Genomic DNA, 20,082 nt, shown 5'->3' on the forward strand with positions numbered 1-20,082 from the left:
GCTGCTTTAGATATAACTAACAAATTGTACACCAGCAGCAATGTTTCACATTCACAGCTAGCCTTTACTGTGAGTTGCATGTAATTACTGGCATGTTTCGGCGCCATGGATGTATGCAGAGAACAGTCTGAACTAGCTGTTTAGAGAAGAACGAGAACAGTACACATAATGCACGTAGCCTGGCTGAGGCGTGACCCCCACGTCGGCCTGGCCCACTTTCAATGACCTGCTATTGCTTGTTTGCGCCATCACTCAGAGAAAACGGGGCGACAACAAGTGTAGACGGACTGCAGTACTCATCCAATGAACGCCCTGCAAACCTGGCTTTGCTTCCCTCTGAGTGGATACATTCCGCTGTCAATTAAGCACACGTCTCTGATTGGTCAGATATATGGTGGGTGGGCGGGTGCATAGATTGATATGGGAGGGTGTTCACTGTATTTGTTGTTGTTTTCGTTCAGAGGAATAAAAGTAAATCAGTCGACATCTTTGAAATACATCTCGTTCCCCTACGTTATGACCGTTTTTTAAGCTAATAATTGAGAAACTTGACGACCCAAGGGGACTAGCGGACTAAATCTGGATTTGTCGTGTTTTGAGTAAAACCTTGTTTTGTCTTTTTTCAAAGGTATGTGAACAATAATATCTTCTTCGAGCCGTTAGCTGAAGCTGTTAGCATTACCGTTGACAGCTATATAGCACCATAAACATCGGATTTCGGATTCACTCAGCAAAAAAGAAACTCTATTCACGTTATAAATACAGAGACTTTGGGACACAGTTAATCCCAACGATTCGTTTAGTTGGTTTGGTTGTATTGCTGTTTTATGAAGAAGGCAAGTTAGCTGATCTGGACACTGTTATGAGAAGTGACGTGGCCTCACGATGACTAAAACCACCGTCAACGCAGAAACTGTTGTCGTGATCACATGGATAGTTTGGATGTCAATAGTGGCTGATTATTAGGGGATATTGTATGCATCAGTGTTTTCTTCACCCTCTGCCCTCCGATTCTGTTGTTTACTCCACCCACAGCTATTTTAGCGTTAGTTGTAAACAGCAGCGTATATTTGGGGTTCTTGTTATGTAAGAGAGCTGTGGTTATGCTATATATATCAATATTTACTATATTTTTCTGGAAATTCAACTGAGAATACATTCATCAATAATAACTAGTTTACATTGTCTGTTTTTGGGCCAATTCAGTAAATGAGGTGGAAAAAATGGCCATTAAAAAAAATTCATCAACGCTTTAAGGAGAGGTCTTCAAATGTCTAGTTTTGTTCGACCGAAAATCCAAAACGGAAAGATATTCAAATCACAATGACACAAATAAAAGCAGAAAATACTCTCAATTGAGAAACTGTAATTGGCGAATGTTTTGTTTGTTTTTTCAAAATATTTCCTCACATTGATGCAAAAATCCTGTCAATCCAAAAATGCAACAAAGCACTCTTGCGCAATGATACTCACGGCTAATTGATTCAGTCAGTTGAGTCAATCAACAAGTAAATACTTTCCAACAATTTTGATAACTGATTTAACTATTTAAGCCATTTCAATCAACACTAGTTAAAAAGAAAACAAAGCAGTCCTGAATACAACCAGATAAAGGGATAGTTCCCTTGGTGTAAACAATAATGAGACGAATGTGTGTTGTCATACCGCCCACCCCTGATATGGTATCCACAAAACACTTGATTAAAAGAGGCTTCTCATCTTGCAATAAACAATGCTGTGCTCTTTAGGCAGTCATATCACTTGTTGACTGAATGCACTGATTGGTGAAGTCAGCCAGTGCTCTTTCTCTTTTGTCCTCTTGGTAAATAATGCTATTGTCAGGGACTTCATGTCTTCTTGTGTTGTTTTGTTTCCTTGTGTTGTTTTCAGATGGGCAGTCAGTACCAGCGCTCAGTACCACTAGAGGTGAGGAGAGCAGAGGGAGAGAGAGTTCGAGCCAAACATCCTGACAAGATACCGGTCAGTATGACATCTGGCTAAAATGTTATATTTACTGTTAGTGACCTTCAATCAATTAAACTGTAAAGTAGTGTGAATGTATTTGTTGTTGTTTTGGCACATGACTGATTACTCTTGGGTCTTTTTAACCAGATCATTGTTGAGAGGTCTTCGAGGTCACGAGCTCCTGAACTGGACAAGAAGAAATACCTTGTGCCCTCAGATTTAACAGGTGAAACACACAACCGCGTACAAAAACTTAAAAAGCCACGTTTTATTCTCTCAAATAACTCTCATATCTAGCATTTACACAAGCTAGCCAGATCTCACCGATTTTTCTATAAATTTACCGTGCTGTCTTATCGGTCACACGAGGCACTTGTGACCAATTTAAGTTTGGACGGCTGACTTGCTGCTGACACACCAAACAAACCTGGACGGATCAGTCAGTCGCTGTCAGAGTTCCAGGTGGCAAACTGAGGCTGACACTAAGGGGCCGCCTTTTTTCCTCTTGCTCCTAATATTTAAATGTTTTTTTTACAGCAGACATTTTTACATGTCAAAACATTTTTTTTTTTTTTACTGTTTTTAAGGCGATCTATGACACAATCCTATTTCTCATCCTGGTATCGTGCGTGCCTGCTTACTGATATGGTTACTGGCACACTTAAAAGAATTGATCCATCGTTAAATTGACCAATCTCACTCTCTTTCTCTCCTTTCTTTTTTCAGTGGGCCAGTTGTGCTTCCTGATCCGTCAGCGTGTGTCTTTGAGACCGGAGGAGGCACTCTTCTTCTTCGTCAACAACTCCCTACCCCCATCCAGCTCCCCTCTCTCCGCTGTATATGAGGTAACTGTACCCGTCCAGACACATGTTTACACGAGGATCCTCCCCAACACACACACACACACACACACACACACACCGACATCAACATATTTACCTTCATTTGTCGATCACTGTCCTCTTCTGAAGCTATTTGTGAGTTTGCCTGACACAAAGATTTTCCAACCTTCCCCTCTTGACACAACACACCAAAACTGTCTTTCATGCTCGACAGATCTGCTCACACAGCGATGTTGCTTCACTTGTCTTGATGTCACAAATAGCCTGCCAGTAACCCCCCATGCATATGTAAAAAAAATCCAACTTGAATTTCTTTGACTTGGCACATCATGCTGAAACTAAAACCAGCAGTTTGTTGTGTGCCAGAAAAAAAATATTTTGCACATAATGTTCAAAACATCATTTAGGTTCCTTTTTCTGTGTCAGGAAAAAAGAGTTTAAATGCATTTTTATGTAAAAGCATGTATTTAGAGTCAGTTTTGTATATTACATTTTCTAACAAGCTTCAAATGAGGCCGACAGATAAATGTATTATCATGTCCGAATAGCACTTTTGTTTAGCTGATCGAGCAGTATTATGTGGTTTGTGTGCACACTCTCAAGTACACTTGTCATGCTGAAGAGTAAATGTTTCTCTTTCTTTGTTGTGTCACAGGAGCACCATGAAGAGGATCTGTTTCTCTACATGACTTACAGCAATGAGAGTGTGTACGGTGCCTGAGGGAGGAAAAAAGACTAGAGAGAGAGAGAGAGAGAATGAGACTGCCTGGGAAATAAAGAGTTAAGGTTGTTTTGTAATGCTTCACACCACTATTATTCTCTGTATTAGTTTTGATAAGTAACTACAGTACACGGTGGAAGAAAGGCTTCGCACAAGGCAGAAGAGTCGCTGGTCAGTATTTTGAGGTGAGCATAATGCGTTTTTAGTAAACTTCAAGTTATGTTGATTCCTTTCTTGGTGAAAGAAGAAAGAGGAAGGGTGGTCAGAGAGAATGAATGCATCACAGAAGGAGGTTAATGAAATCAGAGCGATCTCTCGTAATCTTTCTCAGTCATCTGTATTTAATGCAAATAGTTGTGTTTTTGTTTTGTAAATTAATATCATCAACTTTTGTGGAAAATAAAGATGAAAATGCAAACATTTCTGATTCTGTATGTATGTCAATAAAAATTAAAAAAAAGACAGAAATTACAATTCAAATCTTTTTTTAATGTTTTATTCCATAAAACATTTTGTTTTAACACTGCGCCATCATATTTCCCACACACTATATTTCAATTTGAAGTAGAACAAACTAACATGAGTGCATTACCTTCCCTACATTGCTGAGTAATCACAGATGTGTTTTTATTTTATTTTTTTAATTGAGGGTTTTTTGATCCTTTTCTGTCTCACACATGTACACAGCACAGCACACAAGGTCAAATTTAGACTCTGCCTTTAACCCATCTTAGTATTAGGAGCACAGTGGGCATTACTACATTACATTATCAGCCCAGGAGGTGGACCTGCACCTTTCATAGTACCAGTTGGTCTCACTCGGTCCGTCTGGAGACTTGAACCGGGGATCTACTGGTTTCCAATCCAAGTCCCTACGGACCGAGTCAATTCCTCTGTGTGTGATACAAACAGGGAGATTGAAACGCTAAAAATAAAGAATATAAATCTATACATATATGTAAATATTCACACGCACACACCTGAACACCCATATATATATATATATATATATATATATATATATATATAAATACAGTATATATATATATATATATATATATATATATATATATATAAATACAGTATATATATATATATATATATATATATATACTGTATTTATATATATATATATAAATACAATATATATATATAAATACAGTGTATATATATATATAAAAATACAGTATATATATATATATATATATATACACACATACACACAAAGAGGTATAAAAAAAACATGCAGGGCCACTTTTAAACTGTTTACATGTGGTTTCGGGGAAGCACAAAGATAGACATGAAATAATTTGTCTTTACTGATTATTGGAGTCATATTCACTGGACACTTTTAGGTCTGGGGCATTTGTTTCTTATTTATTTTCGAACCATTTTTTTTGCATCATGACATTCATCACAACGTTTAATCTGCATTTGCTTCTGCATTACAAAAAGTTACATAAGTCGATTGTCAGATGACTAACCGGGTCTAAAAAACTTCCCTGGCAATTCGAAAGTTAGAGAAACAGAAGAGAAAGCCATGGAGCTGCAGAGGGTCACCAATGAGGGGGAAGGAAACAATGAAGATAAAGGAACAAGTAAATCATTGCTGGAGTTAAAAACTGAAGGTACCAAAAAATATTTATTTAATTAATTATTATTATTCAATTATTAAATCAGATAAAATTTGATAATAAAAGTACAAAACTCAAGCTTATATATTATTCATATGTAGAACCAGAAGTGATGCATGCACAGTATTGTAGTGTGGTTTTACAAAAATGTTTTTTTATGAAAAATATTTACAAAAAGTTAAATGTAAGACTGCTGATATCAAGAGATTTTATTGTTGTATTTTGAGTTTACAACGCATTTAATATTTAAAAGCAAATTCCAGATGGTTTGTGTCTGTTGAACTGTGTCTGTCTGTATTTCTGTCTGGCTTTAGAGGAAGCAAAACCTGAAGACTACTCCAAACTCCAAACTCCATCTGAGGACGTGTATTCAGAACCTTTACATGTTGGCAATCCAGTTAAAACAAGAGCAGGTACACTTTTATTATAACATTTGTTTTTGCCTGTTCTATTTTTGCTTAACATAAAGCTGGTACGCCCAAAGACAGCATGTTTCTGCATGCCTTTAAGAAAGCCTGCGTGTCTTAATGAAAAATTGAAACAAAAAGAAAAGAAGAAAGCAGAAGAAAGGTTTTGACAGCTTTAAATCCCAGTAGCAATTCTGTAGAAAAAGAAGTCTTAACTATAATCAACCATAACATGTTCATTACAGTGATAATGTCTGTTACTGTTTGAGTCTTAACAAGGCTCGAGAGACAGACTGACTGTAGCGTTGGGTTATTGTTAAATTGTTAAATAAACTTCTTTTTTTCCCTGTAAATAATATAACTGCCTTTAAAAAAAGCTTTAATTATATTTTGTTGGTATTTGTTCTGTATTATGTAAACAGAAAAGTAGGGATATCAGGGTTTATTTAGCACATAATGTTCAAAACATCATTTAGGTTCCACATAAAGGAATCATTTTGATGTCATTTCTTTAATAACTGTTATTACTGGATCAAAACAAAGTTTGCAGCCGACAATTATTTTTTATTATCGATTGATCTGCTGATAATCTTTTTAGTTAATCAATTAATTATAAGTTCTATATAAAGTCTGACAGTAGTGAGAAATGCCCACCACGATCTCCCAGAGCTAACATAAGTTAACATATTAAAATGGTCTGTTTTGTACAAATAATAGTCAAAAACCAAAGACATTTAGTTTACCGTCACAGAAGAGAAGAAAACCTCTGAGAAATGGAAACCAATATTTTCTGACATTTCTTTCTCAAAAATGATTTAAATGATTAATCAGGAAATGTATTTTCTGTAAATCAACAGAAGCTCAGGTGGTAAGTAAGTAATTAGTAATTAACCATTACAGTAATCATTCTTTAATTAATTCATTAATTATTTATTTATTTCAAGTATGATGGTAATTTGCCTCTGTTTAGATTTTAACATGAAAAGGGTGAAATGTCAATCAAGTTAATACCAAATAGCTACAAGTAGATATTATAATAATAATAATAATAATAATAATAATAATAATAATAATAATAATAATAATAATAATGCTATGCATAAGCAACATTTGTTTTAATACACAGACTAATATAATTTATTTTATATTTCTAAATTATTCTTTATCTAGAGATCAAACTCTGTATTTTATATTTTACAATTATATATGTGAATATATCTGTAATATAAAACTACTTGCCTTGCACTCGAAGAGCCCGATAAACTCTGTTTCGTCTTTACGTTGTGACACATTCACCGTCTTATCTGTTTTGTAATATTACACCAATGAAAAATAGTAAGAAAGAAAGCAACACACAAAATAAAGCTACTTGTGAAAGTGTTTGTTGCTGTAATACTCATTTCAGCCACAAGAAGCTGAAGTGAGTTTGATAGTGAGTTTATCTGTTCCTAAATCATAAACACAGGAGAGAAAACTATGTATCTCACTTGCCTCTCAGGACACCACAGTGTGTTTGTTATGTTTTCTATAACTGGGTAGAATAGGCCTCTTTCACAGAGGACACTTTGACATGTCACAGCAAGAAAAGCACAGGTGTAAATTATGAGATTATTGATGGCTGAGTTCCATTTAGCTGCTGTCGTTTCAGGGTCCTGGTATTGTGCATGCTGGCTCACTGACACTGAAACACTTGAATACAACAGTCATCGTTAGTGGTATCAGTAACACTTGTGCTTTTCCTACTGTGAAGTCTATTCTGTTTATATTTTTGAGGTTCAAGAGGTGCAAAGAATGTCTGAAGTCTCTGGAGGCCTGGTTTGGGTCCTGCAATCACACATTTAAATGTTCCAATCTGTATCAGTGATTCCTGTATTACGTCTGTGAACTGTGTTCGACACAAACACTCATGAAACGGCCTCGAGAAACAAATCCCATCTGTTGTTTTGGAGTACAAAATGTCTCCAGGAAGAGACATAGGAAAAGTTTTGGAAACTGAAGGACAAGCCGAGCACTGTGCCCCATGAATAATTTAGCTATCAGTGAATGTGATGTTGCTATGGAGGCGAGACAACGGAGGAGGAGCGTGTGTGTGTGTGTGTGTGTGTGTGTGCGTGTGTGTGTATGTGTGTGTGTGTGTGTGTGTGTATGTGTGTGTGTGGGGGGATCTTAAAACTGCACTCAAACGTGAGTCAGCGAAACAGACAGACGGAGCAGGACAGAACAAACCCCAGGACACTTTTCTCCATGTACATCAAATTTTGTCGCAGTTATGGCGAGGATAAAAAGGATCAAAAGGATCAAAAGGATGAAGCCAATGGAAACTTGTCACCTGAGTTATCTGTTGAACTGGATGGGGGCAAAGGTAGGCCAGAGCCTCGATGGTGGTTTGTGTTTGTGCTCGTTCTCAAATATCTCTCTAACATCAGGATGATCTTCCTCCTCAGACAAACAGACGGAGGGAAACGCGCGTCTGTTCCGCGCTGCGTGTTTATTCCTCACCGTAATCTGCCTGCTCCTGCTGCTGGTTGTTATTATCCTCAGTGTGAAACGTGAGTAAACTGTAAAAAAAAAAACAAGAAACTGGATTATGTTTGTAAAACCCAAACAGATTAAGAGAGGATTTATGGTTTCACTGGCAGTGCAGTAAGAACATGAAACATATGTCAGGATCACTTTGCCATGATCCTTTGCTCATAACAACAGCAAGGATTATAAAGTGTGTCCGATTTCACTGCTGCATCCTGTGGGCATCATTCTTTTCCCTCACAACTCCTCCCACTGTGCTCTGCTTTCTAGTCCAAACTGGCTCCACAGTCTGCTCAGAGAGAGGGGACACCACAGCACCATTTGCTCCAAAATGCAGCTACGAGAAGTGCCAGGCTCTCTTCTCCAAAATCCAACCCCACGGTGAGTGTGATAACAGATGGAAAATTGCACAAAGAAGCATCTAAATTAAAAGAAAAACAAACAAGAAAAAGTGCACTCGGTAGAATGCAGATCTCTGCCAGGTGTGTCTACGTCCACCGCTGTAATACAACATAGAATTGTTTTACCTTGGCGTGCAAATATGGACAGGAACAATTCCTAATCCCGATCAGAAACAAGATTCATAATTGAAGCTGTTGTTGATCACTTGCGGCCTCTCCAGGCTGAGAGTCAATAGGTTTTTCAAAATGTGTGAATCACCAGAAGTCCTTGTGCACAAAACATATCAGGCTAATGGGTCCAGTAGCACACACACACACACACACACACACACACACACACACACACACACACACACACACACACACACACACACACACACACACACGACCGATCGCATGATCCCCACCAGGCTCCCGGCGGACGTAGACAATGGTACTTTCATCATGTTTCTGGGGACAGTTCTGCTTTCACAGTTTCCTAAATTGTTTTTTAAACAGAGGTCAGAGGAAGTTAGTTCATGTGATTGCTTTTAGAGAACTGAGAAGTTTTAATTGAATTTAAATCAAGAGTAAGACTTAAAAACAGCTTTATTATTACAGACAAAACTCCTTTGAGATTGCGATGTGGTTACACACAGATGCATACATGTACGCACATAAGTACATGCATGCATACTCAAAATAGTTCAAACAAAGATTCTTGAATATGCAGAAAAGAAGGAACACTTTAGGTCTGCTTCTTTTGTTCTTCTTCTATTCTTCTTTTATTGGTCCAATTTAGTCCACATAGTGACCTTTTATTTTGCGTAGTTGGAGAATTTGTTGGAGAATGTTCTCCACTGATCCCTCTCTCCTTCCAGATCCAGCATGTAAGCTCTGTCCTCAGGGGTGGCGTAGTTTTGGCCGGTGGTGTTTTTACCTGTCCACCTTCAGGATGAGCTGGGACGAGAGCCAGAAGAACTGCACCGCAAGAGGAGGAGCGCTGGCTGTTGTTACCAGCCAGAAAGTTCAGGTCTGATATCACTTCCTTGCCTGACCATAAACATGCAGTTCATTAATGAATTGTGATCATTTGCAGAGTATATATATGTTTTGTAAATGTCAGTGGTGATCTCTCTTCTAGAGTTTTCTGACTAAGGAAGGGAACATGGATTACTGGATCGGGCTGAGACACAAAGGAGACACATGGACCTGGGTCGACAACACTGTGCTGAGAGAGAGGTGATGAAGGGTTGATGGACTAATGATCCCAGCTGTAACAAATCTTTTCACACTTGCTAATTAATATTTGTTTTGTTTATGTTTAGATGTGTACAGATCCTATTCACATTTTTTAAAATATATTTTTTGTTCTTTATTGCTCTAAGCAATAAGACTATTAGAAACACCTCAGACCATCACTAGCTATGACCTCATTGCTAACACATAAGTGAATTTACACATTTCGACAATGTCACCAAAAACGGAACATTATGAGGTTCGTAAAGGTAGATGTTATGGCAGGACTCTTGTATTGAATTGCATTAGATCGTTGTACCTAATAAAGGGAACCCTGGGTGTATATATATTGAGAGAGAAAAGAAGAAAACAGATGTATTGTCTCTCCGCTCCACTAAAAAACAAATAACCACAATATTCTTTTCTTTTCTTTGCAGTTATTGGGAAGCGACCTCAGAGGGGGATTGTGGGATCCTCAGCACTAACAAACCAACTGAGAAGAACTGGAGCAAAGCTTCCTGCGCTGCCTACACCTACTTCATCTGTCAGCTGCAGCTCTGACAACCTCTGTGTCTTTCTTTAACAGAATAATGAGCAAACTAATATTCTGGCAACAAGCATCAACACCTCCATAACATTTCAAATCACGTTTCTTTCCACTTCACACTTCAATCAGTAATATCCAGCAGATAATGAAGATTTTAAGATTATACTATTATATTTAACGCTTGAAAAGCTGCTTAGTCATATTTTATAATATAATTTTTGTGTGGCATTGTGTTGTTTAAATTGTATTCTAACATGTCACATATATTGCTTATAAGCACTGACGAGGTTACTCCTCTTACTGTATGATTCTATAAACTGCTGTCTGACTTTTTAATTTTACAAATAAGAGCCAGTACATTTGTTTCAACAAGGTTTTATTCTCATATAAAAATGTTCATGCAACTACATAGTAAGTTGAATGTCTATGTTTCACTTCATTTTAGCTTAGCATATATTACCGCTACATACGTTTTATATTGCTATAAAAATAACACACTCTTTTCTATAGCATAATACTGCAGGAATAATTGCACTGTATATAGGCAGATTGAGCACGTTGCGTCCTCGTCTTGCAAGTTTGTTCGTCGACACTTTACGTGTACTTCATATGTTCAGGACTTTAGGATGAAGCAGAATGCTCTTCAGGCGCAGGCACAATCTGTTCCTAAACATATTTCATGTCCTGGTCATCCTCCGTATCGTCCTGCTCCATCTCCAAACCAAAAGCACTGTGGCGAATCATCTGCCACCCTGTCAGAGACCTCCTGTTGTTAAACCCTGCTCTGTTTTTAGGTCTGAGCTTGGGGGTTCCTGAGATGGACCCCTTCAATGTGTCCGTCTTTTCCAATCCCTCCTTTTCCTCTTCTTTGGAGAAAGCCTTGACGTAACGTCGCATCTTTTGCAACATTGGATCGTTTCGGTCCTCAACTCTGCAAAGAGTAAACAATCAGAATCACAATTTGGTTTATTGCAAAGTATGTTTTCACATACACCGAATTTGCTTTAGTGTTTAATGGTCCATAAATACACACAGTAATTTTCTTTTTTAAATAAGAGCAAATATAGAAATATTATTTAAAAAACTATTATAAAATCAAAAAATGTGTACAAGAAATATAAATATGACAATTACTGTGAAGAAATCTGTAAAGTATATTGGAATTAAAAGTGGAAGAGTTGTGCAGTTTTAAAAGTGCTAGTATTGTAGTAATAGTCAGAGGAATGTGCAAAGGTCCACAGTACGGAGTAGAATACAGATATATGATCACAAATACGTTACAGTTGCGTCGAGGGAAAACTCTCACTATGTAAACCATCATCATGATGTTTAAAGGAGCGCTCCAGTAATTTAGTATTTCAAAGATGGAGAACTCAGAAGAGACTAAACATAGAATGAACGGTTAAGATTGAAGCAGCAGACATCCTCACATCTGGTCCGTAATGTGGGTCAAACTCTAGACATGACTTTGTTTCCCATAATGCAGCTCGATAGCGTCTTTTGTAGGACATTATCAGGCTTATTTTCCCAGACATGACAAAGCTCCTCAGACATGACATGACAGGCTAAGTATTACTCCCTATGAGTAATGAGTGGAGTGCTCCTATAATATGCCTTTTGGTAACCTACACGATATAGCACATAAAATACAGAGTTGTGATAATAATAGATCTGCAAGAGTGAGAGTTGTGCTTCTTACTCACAGCACAACATGACATGTAGCTGCATTAAAGACTACTTAGGTTGTGGTCAGCGGACAAACTTCTCTCTGTATGATTATTTTGAGCAAAAATAGCAAGCCTAAAAAAAGGTTTTACTGCTGATGTCACTGCACTGAAAATATCCAGATGCAATATATTTGTTATAACTTATTGTGTATGTGGTGTGTTTTTTTCTTTGAAGGCCCTGAAAAGTTATTTTTTATGATGGCTGATGGGGTCCCACATGGACACACTATTTGCTACCAAAGTGTTTTAGTGTTGAGCTCTTGATAAATAATAACTCAGTACTTTTTTGCCCCAAACTTTAAATGTGATAACTGCACATTTAGTAATACATTTTTACAGTTACCAGAAAAAATTTTTTGATCAGGATTTTGCAGTACTGTCTCACCTTAGATACCAGCGCTCCCTCAGACCGTAGTTGAGCCCACACACTCCGAGCCGAGGCCACAGGCAGCGGGGCAGCTTCCTCTCTAGCATCAACGTTGTGGCTACCACCTGTACAACATCAATACAGCGTGTAACTATGACACAGTAATGCACAGGGACGTGATGATGTTTGATGTTTTTATACATTGATGTGTTTCTTTAGATGCAAGTCCATATGCGTGTGTGTGTTACCTGAGTCCTCCAGAGCTCATCTCTCTCCTGGGCCACCCTCCAGTGTGTGTCACTCATCATGGCTATCAGTAGATTTAACAGAAGGATGTAGGAGACGACTGAGAAGGTGCAGTGCAGCACGTGGACGATCGGGGGGGTTGCGATGGTGTGGTCCACAGGCAGATCTATGAGGCCCACGCTCAGCTCAAACTGGGAGAAGAGGGTGATGGGGAAGGAGCGATATGATGGAATGGACTCAGGCTCCTGGGTCATATACACCATCCACAGAGCTAAGAAGGAACATTTAAAAAAGGATGTGAGTCACATTATTTCAAGCATTTCTTATCTTACAAGCTTGGTGAGGGTTAAATACTTGTTTGTGTATGTCGCCCAGAATATACTCACAGGTGGAAAAACCAATGAGCACAATGAAACTCAGCCACATAAACTTTGTCAGGTCTCCAAATATAATCTAGGGGAAATGAGACACATGTTAGGTCAGTCTGCAAACACAAATAGGTGAACCTCAAAAACCAAAACAACAACTGAATACATCTGCTTCAAAAACATTTCGGTACAGGTGTGTGTGTGTGTGTGTGTGTGTGTGTGTGTGTGTGTGTGTGTGTGTGCGTGTGTGTGAACAAACTACTATTCCTACATAAGTCATGAGCTACTACCTCAGTCCTACCTTCTGTATCATGATGACATAAGGGCCGAGCATTTCAAAACCTCGGGCGAAGAACATGACGTTGCTCCAGCCGAGAACTAAACACACGGACATCACCACAGCCTCTCCCTGCACCTCGCAGGCTCTGAACACACACAGCAGCACCACCAGGCATGCGTAGCCGATACTGGCAAAAAAACAACAACAGAGAGGTTAAAGGGTGTTTCTGAGCGGTGTGCTTTATTACACTGCTAAGATGTGTTTTCTACTCACAGGATGACATGGAAGGGGCCTCCCAGTGCTGTCTGGCCAAAATAGCGCTTTGCCCCTACTCTTAGTATATCAGGGATCTGTTGAAAGAGGGCAAACATAAAGATGTGGCAGTGCAATATACATATATACAGTATGTAAGAAGATGAAGCACGTTTCATAAATTCACCTCCAGCAACAGGATGACAAAAGCTCCCAGAATGCTGATGATCTCGCCCGCCAGCCGCAGGTTGTCCTCATGCGTCACATAACTCTCCTGAGAGAGGAAACAGAGATGTATTAATATTAAAAGCACATTATTATTAAACTACTTGTCACATTTAGGTGCAAAGCTTGACATTTACACAGGGACAATATACATATGAACAAATAAAGTCCAACGATCAGGTGCAGTCGAGTCATTTCTTAGTTTTATAGAAGGCCTATTTGTGTGATTAAAAAAAGTCCTGTAGTCAAATACTTTTATTTAAATAAAAGTATAATCATTCAAATGTATCAAATTAAGATATGTATGTAAATATATTTGTTATACTTTTCTGTGAAATAAATGTAGCGGCGTAAAAAGTATGAAATGAAAGGTACTTAATGTTACTTAAATGTTCTTAAGTAATGAATTAAATATACTTAGTTATATTACAGGACACTGTCTATGGTGTATGTGGTCACACTGAAATATCACATTTATATCTTTACACACTTTAAGTGTTTTCTGGACCCGGATGGTTTTGTCCATGTCTGACTCTGAGTAGTTCTCTGGAGCGTCCTTTAGAGGGCGATATGCACAACACAGTGTGAAGGTCCCGATATACAGGAGATACAGTAACAGCAGCAGCCTGACACAAGAAAAAGAGAAAAAGAAAAACACTGTTAGACAAGACTGGACATGTGTGAAGTTCAGATATTTCACTTCAGACATCACACTTTACCTGAAGTAATGTTTTCCATACAGGTTCCACTTAAGACAAACCAGCTGCCTCACAGGGGTCACCTCCAGAATCCTTCTTGCCTTAAGAACAAAACATCATTTAATTTCTTCTCGGCATCACATCAACGTCATTAAATTACTTAAATACTGTGTATCTTATATTGTACCTCTCTCTGGTGGCTGCCTACGATGAGCTCCAGCACTGACATGTTGTCTGCCCATGAATCGATCTCCGTCAGGTCATACAGATTAGATGTCAGAGGGCCCAGATTCCACTGGATTACACGCCTTTTATTAACCAGGTGCTGAAACGCCTGAGAGAGACATAGGGAGGAACGGCAGTGAGGATCAGGTTAGTGAAATAATGTGCTTCATCATGTTTTTACCACGTGAACGCCCTCAGGCTTCACTCACCACAACATTTCCCTCTCTGGCAGCCAGTTTAAAAGGTGTAAGGCCTCGGTAGTTGGGCACCATGTCAAGTGGCACTAACTGGTCCAGCTCTGCATCGCGTGCCATGATCAGCTCAATGGCCTGGCACGCAATCGTCTTGTTGGGCTGCAGAACCAAAATGTGAAGCACTGTGTTACCTAGACAGAAACAAGGGAATACAAAAAGAGTGTGTCGACAAGAAGAGAGAGCAGAAGGCCATTTGTAAACAAAAAATATGACAGATGTAAAATAATGCTGTGGTCTTCTCTAAGTCTCCTACAAGAGGATGCATTTCATACCACGGTAATCCTGGACCCTGGTGCTGGCCCCTGCATCAATTATCATGGAGATAATGTCCTCATTCCCAGCACATGCAGCAAAAGACAGGATGTGCTCACCTGTTGACCAAATGTACAGTTTGAAAATCATCTGTTGTGTGTCACTTAGCATAAAAACATACATGTTTGCCTACATATTGATTCATTAGGAGCAATTTGTGGTTTGCTGACTTACCATAGTATATGAGTCCACCTATCCTCTTCCTGAAGTACAGACCGGTGGCTCGAGGTGTAGCCACGTCACCCCCACGACTGATCAGATGATGAACCAGATTAATGTTCTGATTCACCACAGCGATGTGGAGAGGAGTAACACCTGAGACAGAGAGTAGAGTGCATTAGTCCACTGAAAATTAACTGTTTTCATTTCACTTGTTGTGTAAGTGAGGCTCACATTAAACCTTTTCGTGTCTCGCTGTCAATAGTCATTTTGCTTAAGAGGATAATTAGTTATAGTATTCAAATAATTTACTTAAAAGGTGCAGTTGATAACGTTATAACATTCAGCCACTAGATGGCTCACTCCCCGTCCCCACTTCCATAGCGTTCACGTCAAAACACCGTGGTTGCCAGTTCGATGCACAACCTGCATACTTCATGAACAGTGTCGGTGTAGATTCCCGTTTAGCTAACTAGCAACCATTAGCTTTAGCTTACCGGTCAAGAAGAAAATTGGCTGCCTTTGCGTGGCTTTTTCGGCCCTTGAAACTCCTTCAGCTGACTTAAACAAGCAAAAGCAAAACCCATGTTCACCCTGGTCTTGTTCTTCTTTTTTTCACTGAGGACTTGGAAATGGAACTGGAGTAAAACCGGACGCATACCGTCAAAATAAGCCATTTTACTGAGTTTTCTTCACACTAACTGACAACTACTAAGACTGTTGATCCCTGATGACGCAGAGATACCACGTGATTCCAACGTCGCTATACTATTGGCTCACAAGCCTTGTTAGCAACTGCACGGGCGACAACCACACGTCAGATATCTTACACATTTTTAAAACAATTAATTGACCGTCATAATATATTTACATATTCTTTTTATGAAATACACTACTTTCATTCTGCACCTTTTTAAAAGCTTTGTGGGTGTATTTTATTAAAAAGTATTCGTCTACATAAAACATGACTATCAACATGACCTTTAAGTAAACGTTGCAATATTATACTACACTACAGTAACTTTAGCTGTCAGATAAATGTAGTGGAGTAGAAGTATACATTAGCATAAAACAGCAATAAATTACTCACTGACACCTTTATAATTGTAGTAAATGCCTTTGGTAAATAAAACATTTCTTATCAAACCTCATAAATAAATCCTAGATCTTGAATGCAACTATTCACATCAAATTTCAAGTGATGTACAAAAAGCAATGATTTCCATGGATTAAAGTTCCCTCAATCGTCTTATTTCCTTCATTTCTGATATCTTATCTCAAACTGTCTCTTAAATTATTCTTAATTTTCTTAGTTGCTGACCATAAAGCTGATAAGTCTACCTACGAACACGCACAATGAAATTCAAATTGCATGATGTGTGTTTGTGCTTGTTTCTTTGTCTGTGAGTTTGTGAGTGTGAACCTTGGAAGAGCTCGGAGGTCATGGGCTCGTTGATGAGTTCAGGAGCTCCGTCCATCAGAGCCACAGCAGAGTCCAGGTTATCAGTCATCACAGCAACATGAAGCGCTGTCTCACCAAGAGCTCCTGAGTTGGGAGGATTACAATTTTACACATTACAACTGCCACTCCATTACCCTGAAATAACAAACTCACAGTTCACAGCAAAGGGCCTTACCTCTCTCAAAGATATTAGTGGATGCACAACTCAGCAGTTTCTTGATGCACCCAACACTGTTCTTTTTAGCCGCATAGAAGAGAGGAATTTCATTTATGCTGAAGAAAGAGAAGAAAAACAACACATATATAATATTTTAAAAAGTTGGTTTTACACCGGCATATAATTATTTTAGAAATAATCCAATTTATTGTTGGTATCTGAAATGACTTTCTTACTATTTGGTGTGGAGCATAAACGTCTCATCCAACATCTCGTTCCATCCTTTCTTGTTTTGAAGGCGAAACCTCAGCTGACTCCACCAATGGTTGAGCTCGCTCGGAGCCGATCTGGCCATAGACGGAGACATTGACACCTGATGTTCGACTGGAAGAGAAGAAGGAATGATGAGCCGAGGACACAGAGAGAGAGAAGCAGTGAATTGAAAAAAAGGACAATGATATGTAGTGTAGAATCAGACAGGGATCATTTAGGCCTTGGACATGGATTATTATATTCAGTTGTTTTCAAAGTAAAATACAATGAAACAAACAAAAAGAAGAAAGTGTCTCAGTCTTACCTTTAAACAATAAAAGTGCTGCTCCTCAACTTCTGTTGGTCCTCAGTCATAACATAACTCTGTCACAGTTTGAAACAACACCTGTAAAATGTCCCTGAGGAGAAGTGAAATCCCTGTAGCATGACCATTATATATGACCCCAGCCATGAGGGAGGAGACTTGTGGAGGGCTTGAGAATGAATTGGTGGAGAGGGAGGGTGAGTGAACAGTGGACAGGTAAAACAGAGAGAGTGAGGCGGTAATGAGCAGCTTGACTTTCACCACAGGTCAGGAAACCCACAGAGAAAGTTACGCTTTAAGGTTCAACTCACCGTTTGACCGGGAACTCCTTCATCATGCTGATTTGAAGTTTTTGGCTGTATTCGTTCACCTTAAAACTAAAGTGACAATGGTCCAGTCCTTAATCCCAGTATACTGTATATCTCTGTAATCACCAGGCCTGTCTGCATTCCACCAACTACCACCAAAACCTGCATGGCCACTATGAAACTTCTGCAACATCCTGAGGTCATTGTTTGTAGTGAACCGTTAAAGGAAACCTGTTTGGAATTTGCAAGCTTGTATGTCTGAACACGGGTTTGTGATTGAAAGCTGGTATTAAGGTATAATTGTCCAAGTAGCATGATTTCTGTTGTTCTACTAGTGAAGATTTCTCCAGGTAAAACTGGGATTATTTGGTGGAGTAAATCTGAACATGACGTGTGAACATGTTTTATCTTGTACGAGCACTAAACTAGTTTCATTCACAATGATTTAACATGTTGAGCACCATTGATGTGTCAACAGGAACGATCACAAACATGGTAATTGCCACGTTACAAAGACCATAATGATCATTTGGAGGTTAGAAAACATCATGTCACTTTTCCTCTGAAGGCGGAAAACAACGCTAATAGTACATTGAATTTTGTTTTGTGAGATTATCAGTTTTTATTCCAGGAGTGTTAACCCGACTGATTCTAAATCACAGATTTAATTTGCACACATTTGTAGGTATTTGTAAACTGCTGAATCAGTCAACTTTTACAACATCTCTGGTTATCTCACATGTATTGTTGCAGGTGTTTTGCTGCACCATTTATAGGTCGTGACAAACAGGCTGGTCATCCACAGGATAAACAGGGTTTAGGGAGACTCTATAGGAGGCCCTGGTAATGGTTGCCGATGTGGCCGTCATTTAGTATTGTGGAGATAATAGCTGTTTACCAGACAGAGAGCACCATCTTTAAGCAGTGCCATAAAGACTGGTGGTTTCCACTCTGTTAATGTCTTTATAAAGAAACAATAACACCATAAAACATGATTTTGTGGTTTGTGTTTCTACTGTTTCTGGATATAAGTACCAGCAGTTCTTTCACAACACTTTGAGTCACAAGCAAACCATTTTTACAGACATCTCTGGTACATTTATGACAGTTGACAGATGCTCTTATTCAGAGTGACTTAACACAATAGAGCTCAATTATCAGTATTAAAACAAAAGCATCACACACACCATAGTTTCAAGAGCTTCAACATGGATCATCATTTATATGACTTTAGCTATTTCTTTATATACAGACTCTAATTTAAACTCTAAACTTTCAATACTCTTAATGTTTTTCAATTTCTCCTTTTGCACATTTAAAGTGGGAGTAAATCACATTCTGTGAAGCAACACCATCTTAAAATGCCATTTTATGTCCTGACCGCACAATGATATCAAATGGAAAAGTCCACGTTTTGTGAGTAATTGTCATATTTCTCAGTGGTGACAGAAGTACTCAGATCACAAATACAATTCTTCCAGTGTAATAGGAATATTTCAACATGTTCTCTGTGCAAAACAACTTCAAAAAATGTACTCAACATTGTACTTCAGTAGTACAAAACTACTAGTAGATGTACTTATATGCTTTCAACCACTGGACATTTTCTGTGTTTGGAAACAACATGATCAGGACGGAGATTTTAAATAAAGTTGTGAGGGTTTGAATAATGTTTGGACACTCAACATGCCTTTGTAAAAACGACCTAGCAGTCTGACAATGTGAAGACCAGTTACACTGCAGTCTGATACAGTAAAATACAACACAGTGCCAGCCATATCAGAATGGCAGAATAATGTGTAAGCGGTCTTGCTATCAGTACAGATCTGCTGTGATATCAGCAACAGAGGGACATGTGGGAAACCAGTGTCTGTTCTTGGACTGCTGCTGATGCCAGCAGATCCCAAACTCAGATTTTACTCAAACCTGCTGATCTGTGGAACCTGAAACACCCGGAGTTCATGCTTTACCACAGTGAAGGTGATAGCGGTACATCAAGGTGAATATATTGTCATTTATTGTGCAGCTGCATTAAAGCTAAAACAGGTGTATAAGTTATTTCTCATATATATCCAAATGCAGCATGGATAGATATGGTAGTTGAATTAGATAAGTTTGCTTGAATTTATGGTTTTAATCTGTTTATTAAACATTACAGTATGTTCATGAACTATTTTCTGTTCATTTGTTATGTATGTTTAATT

At 38.5% G+C, this 20,082-nt stretch overlaps 3 protein-coding genes across 4 annotated transcripts; 2 read left to right on the forward strand and 1 right to left on the reverse strand.

Annotated features, from left to right (window-relative positions):
- The first annotated feature begins 432 nt into the window (after positions 1–432).
- Positions 433–3,950, forward strand: LOC115021720 (gamma-aminobutyric acid receptor-associated protein-like 1). The gene is made up of 5 exons (XM_029452340.1): positions 433–628; positions 1,891–1,980; positions 2,113–2,191; positions 2,692–2,810; positions 3,463–3,950. The coding sequence occupies exons 2-5, from the start codon at positions 1,891–1,893 to the stop codon at positions 3,526–3,528; spliced, it is 354 nt and encodes a 117-aa protein (XP_029308200.1). The 5' UTR covers positions 433–628; the 3' UTR covers positions 3,529–3,950.
- A 1,075-nt stretch (positions 3,951–5,025) lies between these two features.
- On the forward strand, positions 5,026–10,676 carry LOC115021262 (early activation antigen CD69). 2 transcript variants are annotated; one of them, XM_029451553.1, is made up of 7 exons: positions 5,026–5,156; positions 5,477–5,575; positions 8,014–8,118; positions 8,366–8,476; positions 9,357–9,508; positions 9,620–9,717; positions 10,152–10,676. In XM_029451553.1, exons 1-7 carry the CDS (start codon positions 5,069–5,071, stop codon positions 10,273–10,275), a joined length of 777 nt encoding a protein of 258 aa, XP_029307413.1. In that variant the 5' UTR covers positions 5,026–5,068; the 3' UTR covers positions 10,276–10,676. The 2 variants fall into 2 exon arrangements, with proteins under 2 accessions (XP_029307413.1, XP_029307412.1); XM_029451552.1 differs by lacking the exons at positions 5,026–5,156; positions 5,477–5,575 and adding an exon at positions 7,744–7,931.
- trpv6 (transient receptor potential cation channel, subfamily V, member 6) lies at positions 10,428–17,907 on the reverse strand. Its single transcript, XM_029451127.1, has 17 exons — positions 17,882–17,907; positions 17,230–17,340; positions 17,012–17,109; positions 16,798–16,920; positions 15,390–15,530; positions 15,176–15,274; positions 14,859–15,034; positions 14,612–14,758; positions 14,446–14,525; positions 14,217–14,352; positions 13,689–13,775; positions 13,523–13,599; positions 13,271–13,436; positions 12,988–13,054; positions 12,604–12,872; positions 12,374–12,480; positions 10,428–11,192 (listed from the first exon to the last, which is right to left on the reverse strand). Exons 1-17 carry the CDS (start codon positions 17,905–17,907, stop codon positions 10,928–10,930), a joined length of 2,175 nt encoding a protein of 724 aa, XP_029306987.1. The 3' UTR covers positions 10,428–10,927.
- Between the last annotated feature and the right edge of the window lie 2,175 nt (positions 17,908–20,082).

This window comes from Cottoperca gobio, chromosome 16 (assembly GCF_900634415.1).
Source record: "Cottoperca gobio chromosome 16, fCotGob3.1, whole genome shotgun sequence".
Lineage (NCBI taxonomy): Eukaryota > Metazoa > Chordata > Actinopteri > Perciformes > Bovichtidae > Cottoperca > Cottoperca gobio.